This window comes from Belonocnema kinseyi, chromosome 7 (assembly GCF_010883055.1).
Source record: "Belonocnema kinseyi isolate 2016_QV_RU_SX_M_011 chromosome 7, B_treatae_v1, whole genome shotgun sequence".
Classification (NCBI taxonomy): Eukaryota; Metazoa; Arthropoda; class Insecta; order Hymenoptera; family Cynipidae; genus Belonocnema; species Belonocnema kinseyi.
This window is the reverse complement of record NC_046663.1, coordinates 49,754,601-49,766,534: the sequence shown is the minus strand read 5'-3', so window position 1 is coordinate 49,766,534 and position 11,934 is coordinate 49,754,601. Positions and strand designations below refer to the sequence as shown.

The 11,934-nt window shown below is 23.6% G+C and overlaps 1 protein-coding gene across 2 annotated transcripts in view; it reads left to right on the top strand.

The window, feature by feature from the left end:
• Positions 1 to 2,854: 2,854 nt before the first annotated feature.
• LOC117177046 (39S ribosomal protein L38, mitochondrial) overlaps positions 2,855 to 11,934 on the top strand; it is a 31,637-nt gene continuing 22,557 nt past the window's right edge. For both annotated transcript variants that reach the window (XM_033367510.1, XM_033367509.1), the window contains exons 1-3: positions 2,855 to 3,207; positions 7,708 to 7,863; positions 7,949 to 8,279. In XM_033367510.1, the coding sequence (XP_033223401.1) occupies positions 3,078 to 3,207; positions 7,708 to 7,863; positions 7,949 to 8,279 (617 nt within the window). In that variant the 5' untranslated portion in view covers positions 2,855 to 3,077. The remainder of the gene's footprint in view (positions 3,208 to 7,707; positions 7,864 to 7,948; positions 8,280 to 11,934) is intronic.

Genomic DNA, 11,934 nt, shown 5'->3' with positions numbered 1-11,934 from the left:
GTCTGTCTGTATGTCTGAATGTCTGTCTGCATGTCTGTATGAATGGTTACCTGAATGTTGTAGCCACGCTGACTTTTGAAGGATTTGTCCAATCAAGTCAGCCTTTGATACACTTCTTAAGGTTCCCAAAATGAAGGTTATGTTTGTTAATCAGATATTCACAACCAAAATTAAAAAATTCAGAGCATTTTCAAAATTTGAAAAATTTTTTTTTTCAAATTCAAAAATTGTTGTTAAAGTTTCTCATAGACGGGTAGATGACTTGCAAATTATCTCAATAAAATGTTCAATTTCGATGAAAATTAGAGAAGTTATATACTTTAAAAAAATTTTTAAATGTTCAGAAAAATAGAAAAAAATATTTTTCTAAAAGATTATGAAATTTCATTAAAATTCATTACTATATATGAAATATATTAAGAAACTATGTACATTTAAATTTTTCGATTAAAAAAAAATTCAACAAGTTTGACCTCTTTCAAAATTTGAATAAAATTTTTTTATTAGTTTTAGAAATTGGTGTCAAATTTTCTGGTACACGTCGAAAAGACTTGCAAATTATCCTAATGGCATTTTTAAATTCGATTAAATAAATGTTACAAAAGTTTGATCATTTTAAAAAATGTGTCATTTTGGTTTTTTAAGAGATCCATAAGTTTAAAGTCTTGTTTTTAGTAGATTTTAACAAGATTTACAAATTATATTGATGAAGCTTTTCAATTGGACACAAGCTATCGAGCGCGAAAACGAGCGCGAAGCGCGACAGCGTACCTTGCGCGCCCTAGGCGCGCTTAAACTTGGTGCGTGGCGCCGCGCGCAATGAGACTGTGCCCGCGCAACAGGCATATTTTTTTATATCTCTTTTTATTGAAAATTAATCTTTCTTTTAAAACTTAACCTTCTTATTGAAAAGTCAATTGTCTTCTAAAAAAAAAGTATTATTGGCTTTCAAATATTTCTATTTGGTTGAAAATTCAACCTTTTTTTAGTTGAAGTTTGATCTTTTTTTATTGAAAATTCAACTATTTTTTAGTTCATAGTTTTGGTAGCAAATTAAGTCTGGTAGGAAAGTAATATTTGATGTTTAAAAATTCATCTTTCTTTTAAAAATTAAACTTTTTGTTGAAAATTCAAGTGTCACCTAAAAGATCGTTTTTTTTTGATACCAAATGTTACTATTTCGTTGAAAATTCAACCTTTTCTTAGTTAGAGCTCAATCTTATTTTTATTAAATAGTAATCTTTGTAGATTGAAAATTAATCTACTAAGAGTTAAGCTATTTTGTTTAAAATTCAAATAGGTTTTTAAAGTCATAATTTTAGATAGAAAATTAAGTTTTTATCTTTTATGGTAAAAAGTAATATTTTTCGGTGAAAAATGCATCCCTTTTCCAATTAAACTGTTGGTTAAAAATTCAACTGTATTCTGAAAAATCGCCTTTTATGTTTGCAAATGTTACTATTTGATCAAAAATTTAACCTTTTTTAGTTTAATTTTAATATTTTTTATTGAATATTTGCAATTATTATTTGTTTTTCTTCGGATTTAAAAGTCAACCCTTTTCTAAAATATAAATCTTTTTATTTAAAAAATTCGGTTCTTTGCTTAATCGCTTTTATTTAGTCATGAATTTATTTTGTTGATGTTTAAAATTTAAATATTTTTTCGAAATTTCATATTTCTTGATTAAAAATGAAATTTTTTATAAAAAAATGTTCCTTTTCGGATAAAAAATTAACTATTTCGTTCAAAATTCATCTTTCTTGATTAAAAATAAAACTTTTTGTTGAAAATTTATCTTTTCGGATTTTAAATTTAACTCTTTTCTAAAAAATTTGTATTTTTTTAATTCGTCTTTTTTGCTCCAATGCAACTGTTTGGTTATCAAGTAATTTTGTTTTTATTGAAAATTGAACTATTCGGTTGAAAGTTCATCATTCTTTATTGAAATTTAACTTTCTTTTTGTTTTGTTGAAAATTTGTCTTTTTGGGTTAAAAATCATATTTTTTTGTACAAATTAAATTTTTGATTGGTAAAAATACAACTGTTTTTTTTTTGAAACTGCAATATAGTTCAATTTGAAATCGTAGGAATTTAAAGCGTTTCCTATTGAATTTAATATGGTATCTACATTAATTTTATTTAAATGATTTATTTTTATATTTTAAGAAATAAATAATATGGTTAATATCGAGTGAAATTAACTTGAATATTATTAAATTAATAAGAAGCAATGTAATAATGTATATTTTTGAATGTGCAATAAGTATAAAAATAATTATTTTGAAAAACTGTTTCGTTTCATGAGAACAAAAGGTTATATCTTGGGAAAGCAAACTTTTTCCACCTCGCTTCTTACCTAATTTAGAAAAATGATAATATCCTAAATAATTATGATTTTGTTTTTAACACGCATGTACACTTTATACACTAATTTAACGTCATTTAACACATTTAAGTATCGAAAGGCAGTTTGATTTTTCGCGCGATAACCAAAAACTCTGGTTTCCGGTCCTTAATGACGTTAACGGGCAAGATGGCCGCACACTGACTGCCAAACAATGTCACCAACTGCATGGAACGAAACTTTATTTTTTGAATTTCTAATTGATCTCAAATTCTTATATATATATATATATATATGTAAAAAATATGCATAGTAGTTTAAAAATTTAATGGAATAGTTAAATTTTTAAAACTGTATTATCGTAAAGTAATTTTGTGTCACCAAAGTAATAATAATATATTCGGGGTTTGAAAAAAGCGCCTTAACTTTTGCATGCGCACATGCCCATCTATTGACATTCCTTTTTACGTCTTTTATAAATTTTAATACATATTTTTACAGTATTTATGTTACAGTGGTTACAACAATATAACAGTCGTCAATATATGCGAAATTTTAATTACAAAAAAATAATATATGAAAAAAATGAAAATTTATAAACGGAATAACATTGGTAACACTGTTTAAATGAAAGCTATAAAAAGATAGAAGAAAGAAAAACAGAGAAAATTGATCTTTTACTGGAGAAGAAATAATTTTTAAATTTGGAGTAAAATTTCTAAATTAAATATGGCAAATCGGTTGTTTCGTTGCCTTTACACTGATTTAATAAGTGTAAATAATCAACAAATTCGATATGGACATCGGATCAGAGGGAAACCGCCAAATCTTGCTCGAACTATTGAACAGCGGCTTGAAGGTTAGTTTATCTTAATTTGTTAAATATTCGTTATTTAAATTGAATCATTATTTCTTTCTATTGGATATTTTTTAAAAATATATAATATGTATCATTCGTATCAATACTTCTTCAGATTGTGGATTTTTGTCTTACAATAATAGCATCTTTTCGATGTCAATTTTTAGGTTATGATGAATGTTTTCACTAATTTTGGCTTTTAAATTTCAATAATGGAAAAAAGGCTAGTGTTATGAGTTTAAAATGGAAATTTTTGAAAGTTGTACAATTTTAAATAAAAACTTTTTGTCGAATAAGTGTAAAAATAAGAATTGTTAGAATTGTAATAAATTTAATGTTAACAAAATACAAAATTATTTGGTTGATTTAAATAATTAATTAAATTATTTAAATATATTTACTTTAATAATTTTAATTTAATTTGAAAATGAAAGCATTTTAATACGTGACCAACTATAAATTCAGAACACTGAAAATCGCAATTTAAAATTTAAACATTAGATACACTTCTTTACATGAATTGTTCAGAAATAAAGAATTGAATTTCCAATTAAAAGTCTCAATAATTGCTAAGAATTTTAAATTGAAAACATGTCAAGGATAATTTCAATGTGGCTTTATAAATTAGGGAATTTTCAATTAATGCAATGTTTAAAAGCAAGGAATTAATCATTATTATTAATTTGAATTGCTCAAGCTTGTATATTTTGAGTTTTTAATTTGTCGTAGTAGAAGTTTTTTTTTGAGGGCCTCGTCTTCAACAAAATATAGTGAAATTTTTAACCAAGAAGATTAATTTTCTACAAAAAAGTATTTTTTTAAGAAATCGGTTCAAACATTCAACCTAGTAGTTGAATTTTAAACAAAAAAAGATGAATTTTGTATTTAAAAAATGTAGTAGTTGGCAATTAAATAAAAAATCTCCCATTATTTTATATACCAATTACTTATTTTTTAAATTAAAAATTCATCTTTTTTGGTTTACAATTCAACTACTAGGCTGAATGTTTGAACCGATTTGTTAAAAAAATACTTTTTTTGGTAGAAAATTAATCTTCTTGGTTGAAAATTTTACTATACTTTGTTGAAGATTAAAGTTTTTTATTAAAAATTCAGGTTTCGTGTTAAAGCTTTATTAGTTCAGTTAAAAATTCATCTTTTTGGTGGAAAAGTTATTTTTTTGATTAAAAATGATATATTTTTTTTATTAAAAACTAAATTTTTCAATGATTTTTTCTCTAAAAAGACATTATTCTTGGTTGAAGATTCATTTCTTTGGTTGAAAATTTATCTATGCTTAATTGAAAATTAAACCACCTTATTCTTTTTTAGTAGAAAATTAATCTTCTTGGTTTAAAATTCATCGTGTTGATAAAAAAAAACTAAGTCTGGTTGACAGTTGAACCTCTTGATTAAAAATGCATTTTTTTATGAACATTTATTATTTCAGTTTAAAAATCGTTTCTGATTGTGCTTAATATGATTCCCACAATAATTTTATTCGAAATAATTTATTACCCAATTGTTCCCCTATTTCTTGACTGAAAGTTGATCCACATTATTAAAAAAAACATTTTTTTTTTAATGTAGCTTTATATTTTTTGTTAGAAATTCATCCATTTTGTGGAAAAGTGAACTATTTTGATGATATTATTATTTTCTTAAATTAATATTTTTAACTGAAAAATTAAACATTCAACTTGTGTTGAAAATCGATTTTTTCGTTGATAATGTATCTATTTTGTTGAAAATTCATCTTTTTTAGTAGAAAATTAATTTTCTTGCTTGAAAATTCATCTTTTGGATTAAAAAATTAACTATCCCCAGTAGAAAGTTAAACCACTTTAATAAAAATTCATTTTTTCATGAACATTTATAATTTTAGTTGAAAATTCGTGTTATATTGTACTCAATATGATACCCGCGTGCGTCCGAACGTGCTCGACCAGCGCTGGAGGTCGGAGCGCGGTCACAAAAAAATCAATAACTTTTGTACTACTGCAAAATACAAACTTTTTTTTCACCAAAATTTTCGGAAGACATTGTGGAATCTATTGACACCTGGAAGAATTCTTTCACAGGCGGAGAAGTTTAATTAATTTTCAATTATTTAAAACGAACGATTATTTAAACAATAAAAAAATGTTTTTTACTACCGAACAATCCATAAAGTATATTTCGTAACAAAAATGTTCAAAGCTCAATTATTTAATTTCAATGAACTGTTCGCGAGTAATTCAGTTTTGAAAACGAAAAATGAACAAAAACTTTGATTGTTAATAACTTTTAAAGAAATAAATTTGTTGCAAAAATATTTTAGGGAGATATTTTGATATAAAACCGAATAAAAAAAATGTGGTTGGAGGATTCGTAATTTTAATTGAAAATTCATCTCTCATTAAAAATGTAACAATTTAGTTGAAAGTCAATTTTTCGATTAAAAATGTAACTATTCTAGTATAAAATTAATCTATTTTTCTGGAATTCCGTTTTTTCATGGTTAAGAAATAGATTTTGAAGGAAAATTTAACTATTCTATTTTTGGTTAAAATTTTATCTTTTTTGGATGGTAATTGGGACGTATAAAATTCATCTATTCTAGTTTAAGATTAATCATTTTAGTTGAAAATTCATCAGTTTGGTTAAAAGTTAATTTTTTCAAGTGAAAATTTTACTGCTCTATTTTAGGCGGAAAATTGACGTTTTCTAGTTCAAAATGTATCAATTTGGATGTAAATTTGTTTGTTTTTTTAATTGAAAATTCTTTTCTTTGTTAAAAAAATGAGCTATTTAATTGAATACTTGTTTTTTCTTTGAATTAAAAGGAATTTTTTAATCGAAAATTTAACTATTTTTCTGAAAATCCAATTTTTTTGGTTAAGAATGTAATTTTTCACGGAAAATTCAACTCTATGGTTGAAAATTTATATCTTTTATTTAAAAATTAAAGGATTTTTTTGACAATTCATTTAATTTGTGGAAAATTCATCTTTTTGTAGAAAACTAATCTTATTGTTAGAGAATTCACCAGTTTGGTTTAAACTTAATTTTTTCAAGTGAAAATTTAACCGTTCCATTTTAGGTGGAAAGTTGACGTTTTCTTGTTCAAAATGTAAGAATTTGGATGTAAATTTGTCTTTTTAAATTGAAATTTCTTTTTTTGGTTTAAAAAAATGAGCTATTTAATTGAAAACTTGTTTTTTCTTTAAATGAAAAGGAATTTTTTTAACCGAAAATTTAACTATTTTTCTGAAAATCCAATTTTTTGGTTAAGAATTTAATTTTTCTCGGAAAATTCAACCATTCTGTTGTCGGTTGAAATTTTACCTTTTTTGGATAAAAAATTCAACTATATGGTTGAAAATTTATATCTTTTATTAAAAAATTAAACGATTTAAAAAAAAATTTATTTAATTTATGGAAAACTCATTTTTTTGTAGAAAATTAATCTTACTGGTAGATGATTCATTTTTCTATTGGTAGGTAAAATATTCGAATATTCCAGTTAAATGCTCATTATTTTAGTAGAATTGTTATCAGTTTGGTTGAAACTTAAATTTTTCATGTGAAAATTTGACCGTTCCAGTTCGAGTTGAAATTTGACCTTTTCTAGTTTAAAATTTAACAATTTGGATGTAAATTTGTCTTTTTTTAATTGATAATGCATTTATTTCTTTGAAAATGCTCTTTTGGTGAAAATTAATTTTTTTATTGAAGATTCATCATATTAATTGAAAATTCATTTCTTTGGTAGAAAAATGAGCTATTTTATTGAAAATTTGCTTCTTTTTTATTATAAATAATTTTTTCCTAAACTGAAAATATTATTCCGGTTAAATATTCCATAATTTTAATTAAAAATTCATTTTTTTAACATTAATTTTTTACAAAAAATTTTGTGATTCAATTTTTGGTTGAAAAATGATCTTTTTTAGTTGAAAATTCGTCTTTTTTGGTTGATAATTGTTTTAGTTCAAAACTATTTTTTTTTTTGTATAAAATTCAACTAATCCAGTTGAGGATTACATCATTTTAGGGAAAAATTCATCAGTGACGATGAAAATGAATTATTCTTAATAAAAATGTTACGTTTCCATTTTCTGTTGAAATTTGATTTTTTTCGAAATAAAAATTCAACTATTTCGCTGAAAAATGGTCTCCTATGATTCAGAATTCAACTATTTCATTAAAACTCATTAGTTTTGTTTTAAAAAAATGATTTTTTGGTCGAAAATTATTAAGCTTTTAGTTTAAAAATTAATCTTATCCTTTAAAAGTTCATATTTTTGGTTAAAGATTAATGTGTTTCAGGTAAATATTCCTAATTCTAGTTAAAAATTCATCTGTTTTGTTAAAATTTTTACTATATCAGTTGAAGATTCATAATTTATTTTGCCACTTTTTCCTCTTATTGTGTTAAAGGATGTTTAGAATGAACGTCATGATTTAAAATAAATGTTTGCGTTTTCCCGATCGTTTATAAAATTTTTAATATTTCAGAACTAAAGTACAAAGATCCAGAGCTGTATTATAATGTAGATATAGGTTTACCCTTATCTCAGAAATCCAATAAACAGATGTTTAGTGGATGGATGAATCAAGTGGCAAAAAATAGAGAAGATCCTGCACTCGAAAAAAAAGTTCGAAATCGTGAACGTTAGTATTGGACTATTATTAAATTATTAAATTAAATTTAAACTATTATCAATGTTATCAATATCCTCATTTTATCTTCTAACAGATTTAATCGATCTGGAAGTTGCTAAGGAGGATTGGTTAAAAACCGCAGCCCCTACGCAAATGCGCACGATTGCAGATCATTATGGAATTTTCAATGATCTTTATGGGGAAGCATATTTTCACCCTGTCGTTCCTCTCACGATAGATTATAATTTTGGTGATCCAGAACTACTCGCAAGAGTCCATAGAGGAAATTTGATCACGCCTAGTGAAGCTTCAAACCTACCGGAAGTGAATTATGAAGCAGAGCCTGATACTCTTTGGACTCTTCTTCTCACGACCCCGGATGGTAATTTGTCCAATCCCGAGAGCGAGTACTGTCATTGGTTTATGTAAGTCGGCTACTATGACCATAAAATTATTATTAATACAAAATTGTTGTATTTTTCAGTATCTTTGAAATCTTTAAAATTTGTGAGAATTCATTAAAGTGTTTGTGAAATATTTGTAACATTTTTCTGAAATCTGTCGAAATCTGGAAAATGTTAAAAATATTATTTAAATGTTTGGTAATATTTGTGAAATTATTTAAATATTTTTGAAATCTTTGTAAAATCTTTGAAATTTATCCGAAATCTTTGTGAAATCTTTAGAAAATGATTAAAATATTTGTAAAATATTAAAAATATTTTTTTAATATTGGATAATATTTGCGAAATCGTTTAAATCTTGGAGAAATCATTTATGCCTTTGTGAAATTTTTTTATTTATCCGACATGTTTGCAAGATCTTTTTAATTTTTGCGAAATACTGGAAATGTTGGAAATGTTTGGGAAATCATTTAAACCCTTTGAAAATGTATTTGAAGCATTTGATTTATTTTTTGAAATTGTTAAAATCTTTTGAAACTATTTGAAATCTTTGTAATCTTTGTGAATTGCTTCAAAAATCATTTACATCTTTAAGAAGTATGCGAAATGTTTTTGAAATATTTCATAATATTTGTAAAATTCTTTAAATCTTTTTGAAATATTTGAAATCTTTGGAAATCTTTGAAATCTTTGCGAAATATTTTCGAAATATTTGTAAAAACCATTGAATTCTCTGTGAAATCTTTTGAAAACCACTGAAGTCTTTGTAAAATCTTCTAAATCTATCCAAAATCTTTGTGACATTTTTTTAAGCTTCGGGAAATCATTTATTCCTTTGTGAAATTTTTTAATTGATCCGAAATGTTTGCAAAATGTTTTAAAGTTTTGCAAAATATTCGAAATATTCGGGAAATGATTAAAACCCTTTGAAAATGTATTTGAAGCATTTGATTTATTTTTTGAAATTGTTGAAATCTTTTGAAATTATCCGAAATCTTTGTAATCTTTGTGAATTGCTTCAAAAATCATTTACATCTTTAAGAAGTATGCGAAATATTTTTTTAATATTTCATAATATTTGTAAAATTCTTTAAATCTTTTTGAAATATTTGAAATCTTTGGAAATCTTTGAAATCTTTGCGAAATGTTTTCGAAATATTTGTAAAAACCATTGAATTCTCTGTGAAATCTTTAAGAAATATTTGTTAATATTTGCGAAATTATTGAAATCTTTGAGAATTCATTGATGTCTTTGTAAAATCTTTTAAATCTATGCAAAATATTCGAAATATTTGAAATGTTTGGGAAACCATTAAAAACTAATGAAATATTTTTTAAACCATCCGAAGTCTTTGGAATATTTGTGAAATATGCGAAATATTTTTTAAATATTCCATAATATTTGAGAAATTCTTGAAATCGTTTTGAAATATTTAAAATCTTTGCAAATCTTTGAAATATTTTTGAAATATTTGTGAAATTATTGAAATATTTGTGAAATATTTGGGAAATCATGCATGCCTTTGTTAAATCTTTTAAATATATCCAAAATCTTTGCAAAATATTTGAAATCTTTGAGAGATCATCAAAGTGTTTGTGAAATCTTTGTAAAATTTTGCTGAAATCTGTAAAAAGCTGCTAAATATTGAAAATATTTTTTAAATATTTAGTAACATTCGTAAAATTATTTGAATCTATCACAAAATTTTTGAAATCTTTAGAAAATCATTGAAATTTTTGTAAAATATTTTAAATGTTTTAAAAATATTTGATAATATTTGTAAAATTGTTTAAATCTTTGCAAAATGTTTGGAAAATCATTGAAAGCTTCGAAATATTTTGAAACATTTGTGAAATTATTGGAATCTTTGGAAAATCATTTATGCCTTTGTGAAGTTTTTTAATTTATTCGACATGTTTGCGAAATCTTTCAAAATCTTTGAGAAATATTCGAAATCTTTAAAATGTTTGGGAAATCATTAAAACACTTTGAAAATATTTTTTAAGTATTTGGTACATTTTTGAAATGTTTGAAATCTTTTAAAACTATCCGAAATCCTTGAGATTTTTATGAAATGCTCACAAAATCATTTACATCTTTGTAAAATATGCAAAATATTTAATAATATTTGTAGAATTTTTGAAATATTTGAAAATCTTTGAAGTATTTTTCAAACACTTGTGAAATTATTAAAATATTTGCGAACTATTTGAAAGATCCCTGAAATATTTGGTAATATTTTTGAATTTGTTGAAATATTTGTGTAATCTTTGAAATCTATTTGAATTTTGTATAAAATCATTCAGGGGTTTTGAAATCTTTGTAAAATTTTTCTGAAATTTTTAGAAATCTGCTAATATTAAAAATAATTTTAAACATTCAGTAATACTTGTGAAATTATTTTAATATTTTGGAAATCTTTGGGAAATAATTGAAGTTTTTGTAAAATCTTTGAAATCTTTGCGTAACATTTGAAAACTGATAAACTTTTTAGAAATCATTCAAATCTTTGTAAAATCTTCGGGAAATCATTGAAGCCTTTGTTAAATCTTTTAAAACTATCTGAAATTTTTGTGAAATATGTGAAATATTGTTGAAATATTCCGTAATATTTGTGAAATTCTTTCAATCTTTGCGAAATATTTGAAATTTTTAGGAAATCTTTGAAATATTTGTGAAATTATCGAAATCTTTGTGAAATCTTTGAAATCTTTGATAATATTTGTAAAAATGATTTAAATCATGAAATCTTTTGAAAATCATTAAAATTTTTGTAAAATCGTCGGCAAATCATTGAAGTTTTTGTGAAATCTTTTAAATCTATCTGAAATCTGTATGGAATTTTTTTAATCTTTGGGAAATCATTCTAATATTTGTAAAATCTTTAAGAAATATTTGAAATGTTTTTGAAATATTTGATAATATTTGTAAAAATGATTAAAATCTTGTGAAAATCATTAAAATCTTTGTGAAATCTTTTTAATCTATCCGAAATCTGTATGGAATTTTTTTAATCTTTGGGATATCATTCTAATCTTTGTGAAATCTTTAAGAAATATTTTTAATGTTTTTGATATATTTGGTAATTTTTTGTGAAATTATTGAAATATTTGAGAAATCATGTCTTTGTGAAATCTTTTAAATGTATACAAAATCTTTTCAAAATATTTAAAATCTTTGATATCTTGGGAAATCATTGAAATCTTTGGAAATATTTTGTAATATTTTTGAAATGTTTGTGCAATATTTGAAATTTATCGGAAATCTTTGTAAAATTTTTCTGAAATCTTTAAAAATCTGCTAAATATTACAAATATTTTTTAAACATTTGATAATATTTGTAAAATTATTTAAATCTTTCGGGAATAATTGAAGTTTTGTAAAGCTTTTCAATCTATCCGAAATGTTTTAAAACTTTTAAATCTTTGAAAAATCATTGAAATATTTGTGAAATATTTGAAAACTGTGAAATCTTTGACAAATCATTAGAATTTTTGTGAAATCTTTGCTAAATATTTGAAATCTTTCAGAAATCATTATAGTTTTTGTGAAAATTTTGTAACATTTTTCTGGAATCTTTAAAAATCTGCTAAATATAAAAAATATTTTTGAAATTATTTAAATCTTTGTGAAATTTTTGTGAAATAATTAAAGTCTTTGTAAAATGTTTGTAAT